This window comes from Rhinatrema bivittatum, chromosome 8 (genome assembly GCF_901001135.1).
Source record: "Rhinatrema bivittatum chromosome 8, aRhiBiv1.1, whole genome shotgun sequence".
NCBI lineage: Eukaryota > Metazoa > Chordata > Amphibia > Gymnophiona > Rhinatrematidae > Rhinatrema > Rhinatrema bivittatum.
The window spans coordinates 17,480,744-17,503,339 of record NC_042622.1 but is presented as its reverse complement, the minus strand read 5'-3'; the positions used below and the strand labels follow the sequence as shown (position 1 = coordinate 17,503,339).

The 22,596-nt window shown below is 45.3% G+C and overlaps 1 protein-coding gene across 8 annotated transcripts in view; it reads right to left on the bottom strand.

Annotated features, from left to right (window-relative positions):
* SYCP2 (synaptonemal complex protein 2) overlaps nucleotides 1-22,596 on the bottom strand; it is a 752,024-nt gene that overhangs the window by 522,731 nt on the left and 206,697 nt on the right. For all 8 annotated transcript variants that reach the window (XM_029611557.1, XM_029611556.1, XM_029611555.1 and 5 more), the window contains one exon: nucleotides 3,256-3,404. In XM_029611557.1, the coding sequence (XP_029467417.1) occupies nucleotides 3,256-3,404 (149 nt within the window). The remainder of the gene's footprint in view (nucleotides 1-3,255; nucleotides 3,405-22,596) is intronic.

The following is a 22,596-nucleotide window of genomic DNA, read 5'->3' as shown; positions in this document are numbered from 1 at the left end:
CTGAGCAGTCCGGTGCTGAGGAGCGGGTGCAGGAGAATGAACCCTGCTCGCTCTCTAGTTAAATAACAAAAGCTCCGAGTGAAAACAGTCAGCCCTTAAGCTGAAAAGCCCCAATCCTCTTTATTTTATTTTTTTTTTACTTTAAAAATGCAGGGGAATGAGCTTCCCTGCTGGCACAGCCGGGGGAATTGAGCATCCCAGGAGATAGTAAGGCAAATGGCAGCTAAATAGGGAGAGGGACTGGACCACCAGTATCACCCCCACAGAAGGTTCACCGGGAAGGGAGCCTAGACTGCATAAAACAAGGGGTTAAAACCCCCCTAAGCCCCCCAAGAGCGAGGAGACAGCGCTATCTCCTGAGATAGACAGAACCTGTTAGTCTGACAAAACTGTCACCTTTTTTTTTTTTTTTTAATTTAAAGAGAATAAGAATACTTGCTTGATCTGACAGAAATAAAATAAAAGAAACCCAACAGGGCAAAAGGCTAAGGAATTAAGCCAGGGAACCGCAGGGTGAGCTGCCGGCATTGGCTAGAGACAAACAAATACTGAAGGGCTGCAGGGTAGGCTCTGTCCTGATATAGCAGGGGTCGGGAACCTTTTTGGCTGAGAGAGCCATGAACGCCACACATTTTAAAATATAATTCCGTGAGAGCCATACAAGACCTACCAAATTAATTTACTACAACCCCCTACTCTCCTGACGCCCCCCAAGACCTGCCAAATTAATTTACTACAACCCCCCACCCTCCTGACCCCCCCAAGACCTGCCAAAAGTCCCTGGTGGTCCAGCGGGGGTCCAGAGCTCACAGACAAATCTTTAATAAAAAAGTAAAAATCTAACAAAACCCCCCACCCTCCTGACGCCCCCCCAAGACCTCCAAAATTAATTTACTACAACCCCCCAACCTCCTGACCCCCCCAAGACCTGCCAAAAGTCCCTGGTGGTCCAGCGGGGGTCCAGAACCGGTCCGGGAGCGATCTCCTGGACTTGGGCTGTCGGCTGCCAATAGTCAAAATGGCGCCGACGGCCCTTTGCCCTCACTATGTCACTGGGATCGACCAATGGCGGCGGTAGCCCCTGTGACATAGTAAGGGCAAAGGGCCGTCAACGCCATTTTGATTACTGGCAGCCGACGGCCCTTTGCCGTTACTATGTCACAGGGGCTACCGCCGCCATTGGTTGACCCCAGTGACATAGTGAGGGCAAAGGGCGGTCGGCGCCATTTTGACTACTGGCAGCCGACAGCCCAAGTCCAGGAGATCGCTCCCGGACCGGTTCTGGACCCCCGCTGGACCACCAGGGACTTTTGGCAGGTCTTGGGGGGGGGGGCGCGTCAGGAGGGTGGGGGGTTTTATTAGATTTTTACTTTTTTATTAAAGATTTGTCTGCGAGCCAGATGCAGCCATCAAAAGAGCCACATCTGGCTCGCGAGCCATTGGTTCCCGACCCCTGTGATATAGGATACCCTTTCAGTTTTGGTCTGTCTCCATCTGCTGGACATGAGGCTCAACCCCACGGTCTGGACTGATCCAGGTACGTACAGGGAACAAGGTCATTTATCAAATTGCGTTATGGCATTTTCGCATGCGTTAAGGCATTTTCGCATGCGAAAAATGTCTTAATGCACGCGATAAGCACCACAACATATGGTGCGATGCAAAATTTTAAAAGGGGAGGGATTGGGAAGGAGTCAGGGATGGGATTTCAGAAAAAGTGGGCTGACTTCACACTTTGCGAAGCCATAATGCACTATATATTGCATAATTTTAATGCTGAAAATAACTACACCTTTTTCAATTGCATTAAACTGTGCAATATTGTGTGTTATGCCCATAATGAACTTTGTGTCCCTTTTTAGAATGGGGAAGGGCCTGAGATATGAAAGGTGAGTGGCAGAAGAGCCTTAAATGAGAGAGAGAGAGAGAGAGAGAAGGAGAGAGAGAGAACACCTCTAGAGGTGGCACCATAGTAAGCAGCTATTTATGCTACTATAGGAGGCCCACCTAGTAACTTGAGGTGAGGTTTAAGTAGTAGTGTAGGGGTTAGCGGCCACTTTTACGTGCAGAGTAAGATGTATGAACAGAACAGTGCACTCTCGTGAAGATTTGATGTCCTTCAGCGTGAGGAAACTCACAGAATGATAAGATTTGCACAGTGTTCTCTCAACCTAGCATGATGTTACCCAGGTAGAGTCCATCAAGCTAGGTTGAGAGAACATTGTACAGATCTCATCGTTGTGTGAGTTTCCACACTCCGAAAGACATCAAATCTTCACAAGAGTGCCCTGTTCTGTTCGTACGTCTCACTCTGCACATCAAAGTGACCCCTAACCCCTACACTACTACCTAAACTTCACCTCGAGTTATTAGGTGGGCCTCCTATAGAGAAATAAATAGCTTACTTCTACAAGGCTCTTGTACATTCTCTCTCTCTCTCTCTCACCTATACAAAGTGCTAATGTAGCAGACATTATGATAATTAGGTTATTACCATAAAACACACCCCTTTTTCTATCGTATGCAATATTTGATAAATCTAGGCTTAGGTTTGTTTTTGCCAGAAAAAGCAGATACAGATCTATGTACTTTTCTTTGGCCAATTTCCAAAGGGAAAATAGATGTAAACATTCTTTTTGAGAACTTGTACAAAATCCATGGGGTAAAGTTCCCACAGACTTTGCACCTTCCTACACAGTTTTGAAAATTGTCCCCAATATGACTTGAACAATATTGGAATGACAGAAACATCAACAAAAAAAATCCAGAAAAACTATATTAAATGTATATGCTGTAATTTATGAGGGCAATTATTAAAAGTATTTCCGTGTGCAAATCAAAGTTTATCTCCAGGAAGAAAAGCTTTAAAAAATTGCCCATGCCCTCATGTGGAAAAAAGGAGTAGGGCCAGGGTCAGAATTAGAGTGGACCAGGTGAGCTACACATAGGCATTTCATTTTGAAATTCTCACCTATTGTTGACCCTGCATACTTTGCATCTGCATCTGCAAGAAAATCTCTGCAGCACCTGCCATTAGTATATTTTCAAAAGGAAACCTCTGCAGAGTGTTGCAGGCCTATGAGTACTTTTGCTGGCAAGTTACTTGGGAGGGTGGGAAATACCCTGTCCTCCCCTGTCCACTGTGTTAAAATTATCCCTCAGCATGACGATGTACTGTAAGAAATAAAGATACCCAAATACAACAAGAGACATTCTTCCTTGTAGCTACAAATATGAAAAACATTTAGAAGTTACCTTATACTTCTTTTTATCATATACTTTTCTAGCCACTTCCAGGATGTCCAATGATGAATCAAAATATATTAATATTTTTTTCCCTTCTTTACAACCCACAGTCACTGGATTTCCCAGTATGACTGTAAGCAACTGCTTCGTATCTAGTGCTGCAGAAAAAATGATGAGAACCATGGATAGCATATTATTTTATTTTATTTTAATTTATTTAAAAGAATTTATATACCGCAAATTAGACAGGATCTGTCTGGCTAAGCGGTTTACAAAGAAGATAAACATACATAATAAAATACGCAATTAAAACAAGGCAATGTACATCAATAAACAATACATCCAAAAAAACATTAAAAATATTATCAGAAAGCAAACTGGAGTTCAGGTAGCTACCGGTAATTAGAATCCAAAAAGTGGCTTGTTCCTTTCAAAATAATATTCTTAACAGTTTGAGGTCTATATACCTACATAACCTATTGCTATTGCCTTTTGTTTATTTGTTGCATATACTACTGCAATTGGTATGTTACTGTATTTGATGCAAATATTTTCATGTTATGTTGTAAATCACTTAGGGCCTTTTGTTGGAGTATAATGTAATGGATACTAAAAGCTTTCTCCCATTTTGGGTGAATTTTCAGTGCATGTATGCATATAAAACACGGCTTCATGCACATAAAAGGAAAATTGGTTCTTACCTGCTAATTTTCGTTCCTGTAGTACCATGGATCAGCCCAAACTGCTGGGTTATGCCTCCCTTCCAGCAGATGGAGACAGAGAAAAACTTGAAGGACACCCCTTTAAGTAGGATGCGCCACCTGCAGCCCCTTCAGTATAAACAATATCAAAGCAGAATTAAAGTGGTAACAGGAATCCAAAAATTGAAATGGTTAAACCAAATTTAGGAGACTCAACTATGTACAAAATGTGAAATCTTCATCCTGCTATAGTATGACAGAAAAAAAAAAGATAATCTGTCAAGCAGAATCAAAAAACTGGGCAGGTGTCTGGGCTGAGCCATGGTACTACAGGAATGAAAATTAGCAGGTAAGAACCAATTCTCCTTTCCCTGTAAGTACCTGGATCAGCCCAGACTGCTGGGATGTACCCAAGCCGCCTTACATGGGGTGGGACCTAGAAAGCCCCGCTCGAAGCACACCACTGCCAAAACTCCGAGTCGGGAGCCCGAACATCCAAACGGTAATGCCGAACAAGGTCTGCAAAGATTTCCAGGTTGCCGCCCTACAGATCTCCTGAGGGGAAATCAACTGACTTTCTGCCCAGGACACCACCTGAGAATGGAGCGAATGAGCCTTAAGACCCTCTGGAACTACTCGCCTGTGACATATGTATGCTGAAGCAATAGCATCCTTCAACCACCGGGCAATAGTAGCCTTGGAAGCTTTATGCCCTTTCCTGGGACCACTCCACAAGACAAAAAGGTGATCCGACAGGCGAAAATCATTAGTGACCTCCAAGTAACGCATCAGCGTCCACCTGACATCCAAACGCTTCAATTCACGAGCATGTGGAGAATTCTGATCCAAATCCGGGAATGCAGGCAACTCAACGGACTGGTTCACATGAAAAGCCGATACAACCTTAGGCAGAAAGGACGGCACGGTTCTAAGAGAAACGCCAAAATCGGAAAACCTAAGAAAAGGTTCGCGACTAGATAGGGCCTGAATTTCCAAAATTCTCCGAGCCGAGCAGATAGCTACCAAAAACACCGGTTTTTTTTTTAATATAAATTTTTATTGACCCAAAGAAACACAGTTATAGATACAGTAAGACATTGAGGTCAAAACAATTTCCATTGAGAGAACTTCAGTAATCAAATAGCATATTCAAGTTACATATCAACGTCTCTTATAACCCCCCCCCCCACCCCTCCTGTCTCTTCTTATCGTTATCCAAAGTCTATGACCTAAGCAGAAGGTTGTTCAGTATACTGATGATGTTGTATTGTCCGGGTCAGCGGATCATTAACAGCACAGCGATAATCTGTTGGAGCTCTATGAAAAATAAATCTCATAAAAACGCATTGTTGGCTCTTGGTGTTTACTTCTTCATGTTTTTACATGTTTTTACCTTTGGGGCTGCGGCGAAAGCTGGATAATGTAGGGCCAGTTTACTGGCCGCTATCAGCTGATTTAGCTGTAATCCACTTGATAAAGGGTTCCCACGTCCGTTGAAAATCGGGTGTCTTTGTCTCGTCATACTGCAGTGAGGTAAGCCATCCGATAGCATAAATTAAGTCTATGAATCACAGCAGGTAGAGATGGTGTAGTAGGTAGTTTCCAAGCCCTAGCTAGTTCACAGCGAGCCGCTATAAATACATGAGAAACAAAGGCTTGCATTGGTTTATCCAGATCAACGCAGGGGAGATTCAGTAAAACCTGGGCTGGGTGTAGAGTGATGTCCAAAGCAGTCAATTCCCTCAGCCAACCTCATATGCTATCCCAGAAAGGGATCACTACAGGACATCACCACCATATGTGTATATACGATCCCACTTGCCCACATTGCCACCAGCATTTATCAGTGACATGAGGATACATAGTGTGCAATCGTACTGGGGTTAAGTGCCACCTATAGAGTAATTTTAACAATGCTCTTGAATGGCTGCAGAGACAGAACATTTTGCTGTCCTCTGAAAGACAATGTCCCAGTCATCCTCCGTTAATGCATCCCCCAACTCACCCACCCAAGCCCGTATATGCGAACATACATAGGGAGAATGTGTATTTAAGAGTGAGTACAGTTTAGAGATAACCCCCTTGATCTTGTCAGCGTGGTCACAATAGGACTCAAACAAGGATTTAGTAGGGCGGCAAAAACACCGTTTTGAGCGTAAGGTCCTTCAGAGTGACGCACCTGAGTGGTTCAAAAGGTTCACACAACGTCCTAAGGACCAAATTCAAACTCCAGGATGGACAAACAGCTTGACATGGTGGATGCAAACGCTTAGCACCCCGAAGGAAATGAACCACAACCGATGAGCCGCTATGGATGCACCATCCACCTTTCCACTTAAACATCCTAATGCTGCCAATTGAACCCGGAGAGAACTGAAAGCTAGCCCTTTTGCCAAACCCTCTTGCAAGAAGGCTAGAATGTGGACTATCGAGGCCCGCCTAGGGGAAACATTCGACCTACTACACCAAGAATCAAAAACCTTCCAGACTCAGACATACGTAAGAGACGTGGAAGTTTTGCGAGCCCGTAAAAAAGTGGAAATCACCGAATCTGGATACCCCTTCTTTCTCAACTGCCGCCTCTCATAAGCCAAGCCGCTGTACAAAAGCGATCCACCTGGTCGAAAAATACTGGACCCTGCTACAGGAGATTCAGAAGATGACCCAGACGGAGCAGCCCATCCACTGCAAGGTTGAGGAGATCCGCGAACCACGGCCTTCGTGGCCATTCCAGAGCCACCAGCACCATTGCTCCCGGATGGGCTTCTATCCTTCTCAAGACCTTGCCTACCAGAGATGAAGGAGGGAATGCGTAGAGCAGAATGTCGCGAGGCCATGGGAGGACAAGAGCGTCCACCCCTTCCGCTCCGTGCTCTCTTTTGCGACTGAAGAAGCGCGGCACCTTGGCATTCCCTTGAGTCGCTAGTAGATCCAAACAGGGAATCCCCCAGCGATGAGATATCAATGTTAATGCCTCGTCAGACAGCTCCCATTCTCCGGGATCCAATCTCTGACGGCTCAGAAAATCCGCCTGTACGTTGTCTACCCCGGCAATGTGTGAAGCCGCTATCCTGAGCAGATGAGTTTCTGCCCAGGCCATGAGCTCGTCCGCCTCCGCCGCTACGGGTCGGCTCTTTGTGCCTCCCTGCCAGTTGATATATGCTACTGTCGTTGTGTTGTCGGAGAGCACTCTCACCAACTGACAATGAACCAGAGGCAAGAACGTCTGCAGGGCCAAGCGGACTGCCCTGCTCTCAAGAAGATTTATGGACCAGTGCGCTTCCTGCCTCGTCCATTGGCCTTGGGCTGCTTGAGATTGGCAAAATGCCCCCCAGCCGGAAAGACTGGCATCCGTCGTCACAATAGTCCACTGAGGGACCTCCAGATCCAGCCCCCCGGACAAGTGTTCGTGGGTCAGCCACCAAGCTAGGCTGGACTTGGCCGGTTCCTGGTGGGGTAAGGGAACTTGAAATGCTTCTGATTTGGGGTCCCAACGTGAGAGCAAAGCCCTTTGCAACAGCCTCATGTGAGCAAAAGCCCACGGGAACTAGCAGGGACAAGAGACGCTGAACTTGTGACATGATTTTGTCTATCCGATCCTGCATCAGGAAGACTTTCCCAATCCGAGTATTGAATCTCACCCCCAAAAAAATGCAGGACCTCGGGGGGGGGGGGGGGGGGGGGGGGAACAACTGGCTCTTGTCCGCATTGATGATCCAACCCAGAGCGTGAAGTGTCTGCACCACCCTGACGATTGCCGCCTCGCATAGTTCCTTTGACTTCACTCGAATGAGCCAGTCGTCCAAGAAGGGATGGACCAGGATCCCCTGGCGATGGAGAGCTGCCGCCACAACCACCATCACCTTGGTAAATGTGTGCAGAGCGGTTGCCAGACCAAAGGGAAGTGCCTGAAACTGGTAATGCTTGCCGAGGACCATAAACCGGAGATACCGCTGATGGTCCTTCTGAACTGCAATGTGTAGGTATGCTTCCGTCAAATCGAGGGACGCTAAAAACTCTCCTGCTCTGACGGAGGCGATTATGGAATATAGAGTCCATACAAAAACGGGGCACTCTGAGAGCTCTGTTAACCTTTTTCAGATCTAAAATCGGACGGAAGGACCCTTCCTTCTTCGGAACCAGAAAATAAATTGAATACCTGCCGGTTCGAAGTTCATTCACAGGAACTGGAACGACCGCCCTGAGGTCCAACAATTGGCGAAGCGTGAGAGACACTTGGTGCCTTTTCTCCAGAGTCCCGCAGGGTGACACCAGAAATAGATCGCGTAAGGGGCGAGTAAAATCTAAGGCGTAGCCGTGTTCTATAATGTTTAGAACCCAATGGTATTTTGACCCACTCCTTGTAAAACAGGAACAGCCGCCCCCCAGCGATCAGAACAGGGGAATGGGCCGGTGCTATTTCATTGGGAGGACTTGACTCCCGTCGCCCCTGTGGCACCGCCATCTCAAGCGGCTCTACGGCCACAAAAGGAATGAGACCAGGTCTGCGACCTGCCAGACGAATGTCTTTGGCCAAACGGAGCCGGCTTAGACTGGCAAAAAAACGGCGCTACCCAAAAACGCAACTGGGAAGGGCCGAAACCTCTGGAAGCTTTTGGCTTATCCTCCAGGAGCTTGTTCACTTTATTGTCCCCAAGGACTTAATGAGCTGCTCCAAATCATTTCCAAAATGTAATTTCCCCCAAAACGGAAAAGCACCCAGCTGCGACTTGGAGGAAACAACTAATTATGGAGCCATAAAAGCCTGCGGGCTGACACCGCAGAAGCCATAGAACGCGAAGACGTACGAAGGAGATCGTACAAGGCATCCGCCCCATATATTACTGCCGCCTCCAAATGATCAGCGTGCTCCGACTCCTCTGGGGAGAGCTCTCTGGCACTCAGGAGTTGTTATACCCACCGGAGACTCGCACGCTGCATTAAACAACTGCAAACGGCTGCTCGAACCCCCAGAGCCGACACTTCTAAAATACGCCTGAGAAGCACCTCCAGCTTACGATCCTGAGGGTCCTTAAGGGCAGCCAACCACAGGAATAGTCATACGCTTGGTGACAGCGGATACGGCCGCATCAGCCTTGGAAATCTTAAGGAGGTCAAGAGAGTCATCCGGCAGCGGATACAATTTTTCCATAGCTCTGCCTATGCGAAGGCTAGCTTCCGGAGTATCCTACTCCCAAAACATTAACTAGAGCAACATAGGATGAAAAGGAAAAGTCCTAGATGGGGGACGAAAAACAGACAGCACCGGATCCACCATGCCCTGATCCTGAGGCATCGGCGTCTGACCTGAGGGAATGCCCAACTACGCTAGGACATGTGGAATCATTGGCTCCAACACATCTCTACGAAAGAGCCCAAGGACCCGAGGATCATCCCATTCCACTGGGGCCACACGCTCAGAATCCTCATCCATGTCCGCCTGAAGCGAATCCGCCAGCGGCACCGCCCCCTGGTTCCCGGAACCGGACCCTTCCTGGACGACCCTAATCTAGGAGACCTCAGGAAGATTTGGCCTAGGAACCTGCATGGGAGGAGAGGGCACATCCCCAGGCCGCCCCGGAGGGAGCTCAGGATCTCCCATGGGCATAAGGCTAGCTAAATAAACCTTATGTAATATTAAAATAAAATCAGCTGAAAAAGGATGCTGGCCCTTTAAATTTTCCCAAGGGGGGTTACCCAAAGGAGCATGGAAAACAGGAAATAAATCATGAGGAGACCCGGGGCAAAAATCCTGCGGAAATAACTGAAGAGAGAGATCCCCTCCCCCTGTTGATCTGTCTGCATCAGCATCTAAAGCTCCTAAAATGGCCGCCGTTCCCACATTCCACGGGAGCGGGGCAGGCTGAGTACCATGAGGCTGCATCGGGGCGCCCGCACCATGGGACTAATTGCCTGCCTCCCTCTGCCACCAGCTACCCCCGCTGACGGGCCCTCGACCCTGGGAAGACACCGGAAGCAGAGGCTATCTCTGAAGAGCCGTGCTGCCGGCTCCCCACAGGATTTGCAGGCCAAAGCAGGCAGCATTGCTGTGCTGAACAAGGAGCAGAGGCCGCGAAATAAACCCCGGAGCCCGGGAGGCCGAATAAGAGCAGCACAGCTGCAAAAAACAACGCGTTCTGATTCTTTTTTTTTTTTTTAAATTCGCGTTGGCCTCACTAGCGCACAACCCGTGGTTGTCTCTGGGCCGGGGGGGAGGGACCGGCCCACCGGCTGCTGCTCCTGGTACACTGGAGTGAAGGGCAAAGCACATGGCAAGCCTACCACCGAAGAGAAAGCAAAATTGCTTACCTTGTAATAGGTGTTATCCCAGGACAGCAGGATGTAGTCCTCACATATGGGTGACGTCACTGACGGAGCCCTAAAGCGGGAAAGCTTTCTGTCAAAGTTTCTAGAAACTTTTGACTGGCCCTGTGAGGGCACTGAGCATGCCCAGCATGCTATGATATTCTTTGCCACAGGTGTCTCTCTTCAGTCTCGTATGTAGCAAATGCGTTAGCAAAAATAAAATAATAAAAGTATGAGGCCCAACTCCACGGGGAGGCGGGTGGGTTCTGTGAGGACTACATCCTGCTGTCCTGGGATAACACCTATTACAAGGTAAGCAATTTTGTTTTATCCCAGGACAAGCAGGATGCTAGTCCTCACATATGGGTGCAAGTAGCTTTGTTCAAACAAATGGTAATGGAACCCACGAGAGAAGGAGCTATACTCGACTTAGTGCTCACTAATGGAGATAATGTCTCAGACGTCCAGGTGGGTGCCCACCTCAGCACCAGTGATCATCAAACGGTATGGTTTAATATCACAAAAAGGACATGGAAAAGAAGCACAAAAACCCAAGTTTTGATGTTCAAAAACACAGACTTTGATGAAATGGGGAAGTACCTGGAGGAAGAACTAAAAGGCTGGGAAAATGAGAGAGATGTGGATCAACAGTGGACCAATCTAAAAGGAGCAGTTACCAAGGCAACTAATCTATATGTTAGAAAAGTAAAGAAAAGCAAAAGAAAAATGAAACCTATCTGGTTCTCAAAGGAGGTGGCTGACAAAATAAAGGCTAAAAGAACAGCATTCAAGAAATATAAAAGATCCCAAAAGGAGGAGCACAAAGAAGAATATCTGGTAGAACTGAGGGAGACGAAGAAATTAATCAAGATGGCAAAAAGTCAAGCGGAAGAGAGGATTGCCAAAGAGGTAAAGAGTGGTAACAAAACATTTTTCAGATACATCAGTGAAAAGAAAAAAGTTCAAAGTGGTATAGTGAAATTGAAAGGTGGAAAGGATCAATGTGTGGAGAGAGACGAAGAAATGGCAGAAATATTAAATGAATACTTCAGTTCTGTGTTCACTAAAGAGGACCCTGGAGAAGGACCGTCACTAGTTAACAAGAAACTGGAGGGGAATGGAGTAGATGTAACTCCATTTACAGTAGAAAATGTATGGGAAGAGCTGGTGAAACTGAAAGTGGACAAAGCCATGGGGGCCTGATGAAGTTCATCCCAGAATACTGAGGGAGCTCAGAGATGTGCTGGCGGGTCCGCTGTGTGACCTGTTCAATAGATCCCTAGAAACGGGAGTGGTGCCGAATGATTGGAGGAGAGCAGTGGTGGTCCCGCTTCACAAGAGTGGGAACAGAGAAGAGGCTGGTAACTACAGACCGGTTAGCCTCACTTCGGTGGTGGGAAAAGTAATGGAGTCACTGTTGAAAGAGAGAATAGTGAACTATCTACAGTCGGGAGAATTGCTGGACCAGAGGCAGCATGGATTCACCATTGGAAGATCCTGTCAGACAAATCTGATTGACTTTTTTGACTGGGTAACCAAGGAATTGGATCAAGGAAGAGCACTTGGATTTCAGCAAAGCTTTTGACACTGTCCCGCACAGGAGACTGGCGAATAAAATGAGAAGCTTAGGAGTGAGTGCCGAGGTGGTGGCCTGGATTGCAAACTGGTTGACGGACAGAAGACAATGTGTGATGGTAAATGGAACTCTCTCTGAAGAGAGAGCGGTTTTAAGCGGTGTACCGCAGGGATCGGTGTTGGGACCGGTCCTTTTCAATATCTTTGTGAGCGCCATTGCGGAAGGGATAGAAGGTAAGGTATGTTTTTTTGCGGATGACACTACGATCTGTAACAGAGTGGACACGCCGGAAGGAGTGAAGAGAATGAGACAGGATTTAAGGAAGATGGAAGAGTGGTCGAAGATATGGCAGCTGACATTCAATGCCAAGAAGTGCAGAGTCATGCATATGGGGAGTGGAAATCCGAATGAACTGTATTCGATGGGGGGAGAAAGGCTGATGTGCACGGAGCAGGAGAGAGACCTTGGGGTGATGGTGTCTAATGATCTGAAGTCGGCAAAACAATTGACAAGGCGATAGCTAAAGCCAGAAGAATGCTGGGCTGCATAGAGAGAGGAATATCGAGTAAGAAAAGGGAAGTGATTATCCCCTTGTACAGGTCCTTGGTGAGACTTCACCTGGAGTATTGTGTTCAGTTCTGGAGACCGTATCTCCGAAGAGACAGAGACAAGATGGAGGCGGTCCAGAGAAGGGCGACCAAAAAGGTGGAAGGTCTTCATCAAATGACTTATGAGGAGAGATTGAAGAATCTAAATATGTACACCCTGGAGGAAAGGAGGAGCAGAGGTGATATGATACAGACTTTCATACTTGAAAGGTTTTAATGATCCAAAGACAACGACAAACCTTTTCCGTAGGAAAAAAATCAGCAGAACCAGGGGTCACGATTTGAAGCTCCAGGGAGGAAGATTCAGAACCAATGTCAGGAAGTATTTCTTCACGGAGAGGGTGGTGGATGCCTGGAATGCCCTTCCGAAGGAAGTGGTGAAGACCAGAACTGTGAAGGACTTCAAAGGGGAGTGGGATAAACACTGTGGATCCATAAAATCAAGAGGCCGTCAATAAAGAGTGGGTGGCTCGCCAGAATGATGGCTACTGCCTGGAGATAATACCCTTATTCAATAAACATACACATGGTTACTGTGACTCCAACATCGCTCTAAGCTACAACAGCAAGAGGAAATGTGGAAAAAAGGATTCACACTCACAAAGCGGGGAGTAGCTGGCTTGTTACGGCGGTTACTAACCCAAACCAAATAAGCCTGATACTTCACTTTCAATGCATATCCAGCATAGCTCTCTGCTTCAACGGCAGGGGAGAAGAAAAACTGATACTTCACGCATATCCAGCTTAGCTCTCTGCTTCAACGGCAGGGGAGAAGAAAAACTGATACTTCACGCATATCCAGCATAGCTCTCTGCTTCAACGGCAGGGGAGAAGAAAAACTGATACTTCACGCATATCAAGCATAGCTCTCTGCTTCAACGGCAGGGGAGAAGAAAAACAACCAATAAGGGCTGAATAACATAGTCTGGGTAAAACAAATAAGCATAGGTGTAGCTTGCTTATTGCGGCGGTTACTTCCCCTACTTCCCCTAACTAATCAAGCTTGATATTTCACTTGGATGCAGCTCCATCACTGCTCTCTACATTAATGGTGGGGGTGGAAGGGAAATAGAACCAAAGAGCTAAGAGAAACAGATAAGTATGAGAAAAAAATGTGTGAAGCTTGCTGGGCAGACTGGATGGGCCGTTTGGTCTTCTTCTGCCGTCATTTCTATGTTTCTTTGTTTCTATAATAGCGAGCTAGAGGCTGAGTCATGTTGTATTGAGGCAACAGTGAAATATTGTTGTTGAATGAGTCAGCCAAAGATCACAGCAGTTTGGTTGTAGAAGGAGTTGGGATTAAACTGGAAACAAGTTCTTTAAGACAGATTGTCCATAGGCTGAATCTTGTCTTCCTTCTTTGTCCAAACAGTAATGAGCTGCAAAGGTGTGAAGAGAACTCCATGTTGCTGCTTTACATATGTCAAGGATTGGTACTGAACGAAAGTGTGCTACTGAAGCTGACATTGCTCTTACTGAATGTGCTTTTACTTGCCCTTGGAGAGGAAGGCCTGCTTGTTCATAACAAAATTGTATGCAATCTGCTAGCCAGTTGGATAGAGTATGTTTTCCCACTGGTTTTTCCAGCTTGTTTAGGTCATAGGAAACAAAAAGCTGATTGGATTGTCTGTGGGCTGCAGTGCGGTTAAGATAAAAGGATAAAGCACGCTTACAGTCCAAGGTATGCAAGGCCCTTTCTCCTTGATGAGAGTGAGGCCTTGGAAAGAATGTGGGTAAAACTATGGATTGGTTCAAGTGGAATTCCATGACTATCTTGGGAAGGAATTTTGGATGTGTACGGAGAACTACTCTGTCATGTTAGAACTTAGTATAAGGTTCATATGTGACAAGTGCTTGCAACTCACTAACTCTTCTAGCTGATGTAATGGCTATGAGGAAAATAGTCTTCCATGTAAGAAATTTTAGGTCAGTGGAATGTATGGGTTCAAAGGGAGAACGCATAAGTCTTGATAGAATCAAATTGAGATCCCATGGTGTGGCTGGGTGTCTAATTGGTGGTTTGAGGTGAGTTAAACCTCTCATAAACCTACTGACGAGAGGTTGTGTGGAAATAGGTGCATCCGCTACCTGGTTATGGTAAGCAGAGATTGCACTTAAATGTACTCTTACAGATGAAGTCTGGAGACCAGATTCTGAAAGATGGTATAAATAGTCTAGTAAAGAATTTGTAGTGCAAGTGAAAGGATTTATGTTGTTTTGCGTGCACCACAAAGTGAATCTTTCCCATTTGGAAGCATAGTTCTTCCATGTGGAAGGTTTACGTGAAGCTATAAGTACTTGAGATATATTGGATGAAAGATTGAGTGGTTGTAAGATCAAGCTTTCAACATCCATGCTGTCAGGGATAGGGATTGGAGGTTGGGATGGCGCAACTGACCCTGATCTTGAGTTATGAGAGTGGGATCTACTCCCAGACGAATTGGATCCCTGACTGAGAGGTTGAGGAGTGTGGGAAACCATACTTGTCGAGGCCAATATGGGGCTATGAGTATCATGGTCCCCTTGTCCTGTTGCAGCTTCACTAGAGTTTTGGTTATGAGCGGTATTGGAGGATACGCGTAGAGTAGGCCTGAGTTCCGACCACTTAGCGGGAGAAGGCCAAGATGGCGGCGTGAGCAGTTGTGTGGTTTGCCGCTCCTGAATTTAGTTCTAACTTCGAATAGGATGCCGGCGAAAAGGAAGGGCAAGGTTCGAGTTTTCCTCCCCGAGCCGTACCTACCTGCTGCTCAGACGCGGATTACAAGCTTCACAACCGCCTTAGTGGCGAAAACGGGCGACGAAATCTCCGCTTCGGTAGCTGGAGAGGGAGCTCCAGCACCGCTTGGGGAAGTCACTCTCAGTCCCCCGGATTGTCGACCTCCAGCGGCGCCCGTGTTGCGAGCAGACCTCCAGCAAGCGGCGCCTTCCGATGACATCATTCATTCCCCGGATGGGGGACGCCGAGACCGGGAGGCAGTACTGCCCTCGAGACTTTCCTCAAGCCTGCTAGGAACAGCAGTGACGCCGGGCTTGGAAGACTTGGAGCCCTCCTTGTCTCCTGTTGACCCGAGTGAGGAAGGACAGAGGCTGCTGGAAGTTTTGACGGTGGATTCTTCAGGGTCGTCGAGGGAACGGGAAAGGGGTGAGTTTTTTATCCCCCCTAAACCAGCAACGGTGACTCTGGATGTTTTGTGGGAACTAATGGCCATCATTGGTCAATTTGTGAAAGAAGCAGACACCAGATATAAGAAAGTGGAAGCTGAAATGCATTCCCTGACTCTTAAAACGGAAGGTCATATTAAAGATGTTGGAAAAAGGCTATCAGACATTGAGAAAACATCTATACAAGTTCAAACTGTGAATGTTAAGATGATTAAAGATCTGGGATATCAGTCAAAGAGACTGGAATCATTGGAGAACTATAGTAGACATTTGAACTTGAGATTTCTGAACTTTCCGCTTGCTTTAGGGGAGGATGTACAAAGCACATTAAAAAAGTTTTTCCTTGAGAATTTAAAATTTGGAGAATCTAATCTACCAATAGTCAACAAAGCCTATTTTCTCACTAAGATTGAAAGGAAAATCACAGAAAACCAATTAGGTCTTTTAGATAATCTTACACAATTCATAGAAAGTTCTGCCATTGAGATAATGGGCAGGGGTACTTTTTTAGTATCATTTGTCATGGAAAAGGATATCAGTAACGTAATGAAGGCATACTTTCAAAATGCTGCAGAAAATTTCTATGGTCAATTGGTCAAGATTTTCCCTGACTTTTCTAGACCTACTCAATTAAGAAGGCAGGAATTTATCAAACTAAGACCACAAGTAGTGGCTTTAGGGTATACGTTTCTATTGAGATATCCTTGCAGGTGTCTCATTAAAGGTAAAGGTGAAAATTTCGCATTTACAGCAGTAGAACAACTTAAATCTTTCTTAAATGCAAGAAATGTGGCTTTATTTCCACGGCAAGAAACTTAGGCAATCATTAAAGTTATACACCACTAAAAAAACGTTAAGCCAGTTTCTACTTGTTAGATATTGTTAGAATCTCCCTTTAAAGTTTCTGGTCATGCTCTCAATTTTTGTTTCCTGAGATAGCATATATGTTGAGATTGGGAAAATATGAGAATGAATGTTTAATTTCTTTAATTTCTATATGCTTATCTGTATTTTTATTTTCCTGTAAAGTATTTTCCTGTAAAGTATAATAATACTGTAAAGTATACTTTGAAAATCTAATAAAGTGTGAATAAAAAAAAAAAAAAAAAAAGAGTAGGCCTGAGTTCCAAGGGCGAGCAAAGGCGTCCTTGGTTGGCCTGTTGTTCAAGTTGTATAGGAAACAGTAGTTGTCCACTTTGTGATTCAGATGTGATGCAAAGAGGTCTATTGTTGGCTGTCCCCAACGTTGAAATATCCTGGTCACTACTGAGGGATCCAGGGACCATTCGTGTGGTTGGAATTGACGACTGAGTCTGTCCGCCACTACATTGTGAATGCCTGCCAGATAAGTGGCCCTGAGAAACATGGAGTTGTTCAGGGCCCAACCCCATATCTGAGTTGCCTCTTGACAAAGGAGGTACGAGCCTGTCCCTCCTTGTTTGTTGATGTACCACATGGCTACTGTGTTGTCCGTTTGGATCAGAACAGTCTTGTGTGTAAGGCAGTCCTTGAAGGCATGTAGAGCATAACGTATAGCTCGAAGTTCCAGGAAATTGATTTGAAATGTTGCTTCGAGCTTTGTCCAAGTTCCTTGTGTTTGGAGATTGTCTATATGAGCTCCCCAACCCAAGGTGGATGCATCTGTAGTTACAGTTACTTGTGGAACTGGTTGTTGAAAGGGTAGGCCTTTGCGCAAATTGTCCTTTTTCATCCACCATAGTAGAGAAGAACGTAGTTGGTGGGTTACTTGAATTTGAGTATGCAGTGGTTGAATGGCTTGGATCCATTGTGATCTTAAAGTCCATTGTGTTATTCTCATGGCTAGACATGCCATGGGTGTGACGTGAACTGTAGAGGCCATGTGGCCTAGTAAAGTTAGAAACTGGTGAGCTGTTGCTTGTGTTTGTGAGCTGAGCCACGTTGCTAGCAGTGAGATTGTGTCTGCACGATCTTCTGGTAGAAAAGCTCTTGCAAGGTTGGTGTTCAATTCTGCTCCTATGAATTGAAGCAGTTGTAATGGTGTGAGATGGGATTTTTGATAATTGATCAGGAATCCCACTGAATGTAGTGTTGTAATTGTTTGATTGAGAGAATCTAGAGCTCCTTGTAGCGACTGACTTCTGATGAGCCAGTCGTCTAGGTATGGGAACACATAAGCACCTTGTTTGCGTAGATGTGCTGCTATGACTGCTAGACATTTTGTGAACACTCTGGGTGCAGATGCGAGTCCGAAAGGGAGTACTCTGTATTGGAAGTGCTCATGACCCACTATGAAGCGCAGGTATTTGCGATGAGGAGGGTATATTGGGATGTGAGTATAAGCATCCTGAAGATCCAGAGAACAAAGCCAATCTCCTTGTTGAAGAAGAGGAAGCATGGTGCCTAGGGAAACCATCCTGAATTTTTCTTTCTTTAGAAATTTGTTGAGATTTCTTAGGTCTAGGATGGGCCTTAGGCCTCCTGTTTTCTTTGGAATGAGGAAGTAACGGGAGTAGAATCCTCTTCCCTTCTGAGATTGGGGCACTAACTGTATTGCCCTGATTTTCAGAAGGGTGGATAATTCTGTTTGTAAAGGAATTAGTTGAGACTCTTGTTGTGGGAAGGCTCTCAGTGGAAATTCTGGTGGAATTGACAGGAAATTTAGCTTGTATCCTTGAGCAACTATAGAGAGCACCCATTGGTCTGTTGTTATTGTTTTCCAGTGAGTGTAAAAGTGGGATACTCTTCCTCCCACTGGAAGTTGTGTGTGAGGGTTTAAAGGAGTGTCTTGTTCTCTGGGAATTGTATCTCAAAACCCAGACACAGGGCCTGTCTGAGGTGGAGGTTGAGTACGAGGTGCCCTGGGTTGTCTAGTTTGGGCACGTTGCTGTTGAGGTCTAGTGGATCTACCCCTAGATGTTTGGGAGTAGTATCTGCATGGCCTATGGTAAAGCCTCCTTGTTTCTCTGCGGGGAAGTCGACGAGGAGGCTGTGTGGAAGGATCCTGGCTGGTGGGCTGGTGGGCGTGAGGATCGCCTGGTAACATGCCTACCTGGTGCGGAGGTGGCGGACCTCACGCGTCACCTAGATAGGATTTTAGACAGTGCTGGGAGGAGCCGGCTGTCGTGGTACATATGGGCACCAACGACATAGGAAAATGTGGGAGGGAGGTTCTGGAAACCAAATTTAGGCTCTTAGGTAGAAAGATTAAATCCAGAACCTCCAGGGTAGCATTCTCTGAAATGCTCCCTGTTCCACGTGCAGGTCACCAGAGGCAGGCAGAGCTCCGGAGTCTCAATGCGTGGATGAGACGATGGTGCAAGGAAGAGGGATTCAGTTTTGTTAGGAACTGGGGAACCTTTTGGGGAAGGGGGAGTCTCTTCCGAAGGGATGGGTTCCACCTTAGCCAGGGTGGAACCAGACTGCTGGCGCTAACCTTTAAAAAGGAGATAGAGCAGCTTTTAAACTAGAACAAAGGGGAAAGCCGACAGTCGCTCAGCAGCGCATGGTTCGGAGAGAGGTATCTTTAAAGGATACTAATGATGCATTACAATTAGGGCATCCCGACAGTGAGGTTCCAATAATTAGAAAAGTAGTCCAAGTGCCTGTAACTAAAAACTCACCTGAGCTAAAAAATTCTAACTTATCGATATCAATTAAAAAGCAGAATGAAAATACAAACAAAAAACAAACTTTGAAATGTTTGTATGCTAATACCAGAAGTCTAAGAAGTAAGATGGGAGAATTAGAATGTATAGCAGTAAATGATGACACAGACTTAATTGGCATCTCAGAGACATGGTGGAAAGAGGATAACCAATGGGACAGTGCTATGCCAGGGTACAAATTATATCGCAATGACAGAGAGGAGCACTCGGGAGGAGGTGTGGCACTTTATGTCCAGGATGGCATAGAGTCCAACAGGATAAACATCCTGCATGAGACTAAATACAAAATTGAATCTTTATGGGTAGAAATCCCTTGTGTGTCGGGGAAGCCTATAATGATAGGGGTATACTACCGTCCACCTGGTCAAGATGGTGAGATGGACAGTGAAATGCTAAGAGAAATTAGGGAAGCTAACCAAATTGGTAGTGCAGTAATAATGGGAGACTTCAATTACCCCAATATAGATGGGTAAATGTATCATCGGGTGACGCTAGAGAGATAACGTTCCTGGATGGAATAAATGATAGCTTTATGGAGCAATTGGTTCAGGAACAGACGAGAGAGGGAGCAATTTTAGATCTAATTCTCAGTGGAGCACAGGACTTGGTGAGAGAGGTAACGGTGGTGGGGCCACTTGGCAATAGTGATCATAATATGATCAAATTTGATTTAATGACTGGAAAAGGAACAGTGTGCAAATCCAAGGCTCTCGTGCTAAACTTTCAAAAGGGAAACTTTGATAAAATGAGAAAAATAGTTAGAAAAAAACTGAAAGGAGCAGCTACAGAAGTAAAAAATGTCCAAGAGGCATGGTCATTGTTAAAAAATACCATTCTAGAAGCACAGTCCAGATGTATTCCACACATTAAGAAAGGTGGAAAGAAGGCAAAACAATTACCAGCATGGTTAAAAGGGGAGGTGAAAGAATCTATTTTAGCCAAAAGATCTTCATTCAAAAATTGGAAGAAGGATCCAACAGAAGAAAATAGGATAAAGCATAAACATTGGCAAGTTAAATGTAAGACATTGATAAGACAGGCTAAGAGAAAATTTGAAAAGAAGTTGGCTATAGAGATAAAAACTCACAGTAAAAACTTTTTTAAATATATCCGAAGCAGAAAGCCTATGAGGGAGTCAGTTGGACCGTTAGATGATCGAGGGGTTAAAGGGGCACTTAGAGAAGATAAGGCCATCGCGGAAAGATTAAATGATTTCTTTGCTTCGGTGTTTACTGAAGAGGATGTTGGGGAGGTACCCGTAATGGAGAAGGTTTTCATGGGTAATGATTCAGATGGACTGAATCAAATCACAGTGAACCTAGAAGATGTGGTAGGCCTGATTGACAAACTGAAGAGTAGTAAATCACCTGGACCGGATGGTATACACTCCAGAGTTCTGAAGGAACTAAAAAATGAAATTTCAGACCTATTAGTAAACATTTGTAACTTATCATTAAAATCATCCATTGTACCTGAAGACTGGAGGATAGCAAATATAACCCCAATATTTAAAAAGGGCTCCAGGGGCAATCCGGGAAACTACAGACCGGTTAGCCTGACTTCAGTGCCAGGAAAAATAGTGGAAAGTGTTCTAAAATCACAGAACATATAGAAAGACATGGTTTAATGGAACAAAGTCAGCATGGCTTTACCCAGGGCAAGTCTTGCCTCACAAATCTGCTTCACTTTTTTGAAGGAGTTAATAAACATGTGGATAAAGGTGAACCGGTAGATATAGTATACTTGGATTTTCAGAAGGCGTTTGACAATGTTCCTCATGAGAGGCTTCTAGGAAAAGTGAAAAGTCATGGGATAGGTGGCGATGTCCTTTCGTGGATTGCAAACTGGCTAAAAGACAGGAATCAGAGAGTAGGATTAAATGGGCAATTTTCTCAGTGGAAGGGAGTGGACAGTGGAGTGCCTCAGGGATCTGTATTGGGACCCTTACTTTTCAATATATTTACAAATGATCTGGAAAGAAATACGACAAGTGAGATAATCAAATTTGCAGATGACACAAAATTGTTCAGAGTAATTAAATCACAAGCAGATTGTGATAAATTGCAGGAAGACCTTGTGAGACTGGAAAATTGGGCATCCAAATGGCAGATGAAATTTAATGTGGATAAGTGCAAGGTGATGCATATAGGGAAAAATAACCCATGCTATAATTACACAATGTTGGGTTCCATAATAGGTGCTACAACCCAAGAAAGAGATCTAGGTGTCATAGTGGATAATACATTGAAATCGTCGGTACAGTGTGCTGCGGCAGTCAAAAAAGCAAACAGAATGTTGGGAATTATTAGAAAAGGAATGGTGAATAAAACGGAAAATGTCATAATGCCTCTGTATCGCTCCATGGTGAGACCGCACCTTGAATACTGTGTACAATTCTGGTCGCCGCATCTCAAAAAAGATATAATTGCGATGGAGAAGGTACAGAGAAGGGCTACCAAAATGATAAGGGGAATGGAACAACTCCCCTATGAGGAAAGACTAAAGAGGTTAGGACTTTTCAGCTTGGAGAAGAGACGACTGAGGGGGGATATGATAGAGGTGTTTAAAATCATGAGAGGTCTAGAACAGGTAGATGTGAATCGGTTATTTACTCTTTCGGATAGTAGAAAGACTAGGGGGCACTCCATGAAGTTAGCATGGGGCACATTTAAAACTAATCGGAGAAAGTTCTTTTTTACTCAACGCACAATTAGACTCTGGAATTTGTTGCCGGAGGATGTGGTTAGTGCAGTTAATATAGCTGTGTTTAAAAAAGGATTGGATAAGTTCTTGGAGGAGAAGTCCATTACCTGCAATTAATTTCACTTAGAGAATAGCCACTGCCATTAGCAATGGTAACATGGAATAGACTTAGTTTTTGGGTACTTGCCAGGTTCTTATGGCCTGGATTGGCCACTGTTGGATATGCTGGGCTTGATGGACCCTTGGTCTGACCCAGTATGGCATTTTCTTATGTTCTTATGTTCTTATATCCTGAGATATCTGGGACAATTGACGCAAAGTCTCTGTGTGATCCTTCAGTTGTTGGACTGCCTCTTGAACTTTCTCTCCAAATAGGTTATCTCCCTTGCATGGAAGATCAACAAGTTTTTCTTGGACCTCAGGCCTGAGGTCAGAGGCCTTGAGCCATGCATATCTGCATGCAGCGATACCCACAGCTGCAGTCCTGGAGGCAGTATCGAAACTGTCGTAGGCCGCCCTCACTTCATGTTTACCTGCTTCCAGGCCTTTATGTATAATGGCTTGTGCAGGTTCTTGAAGCTGTTCAGGTAAAGATTTTGTAAAGTCCTCCATCTGTTTCCATAAATTTCTCTGATACTGTGTCATGT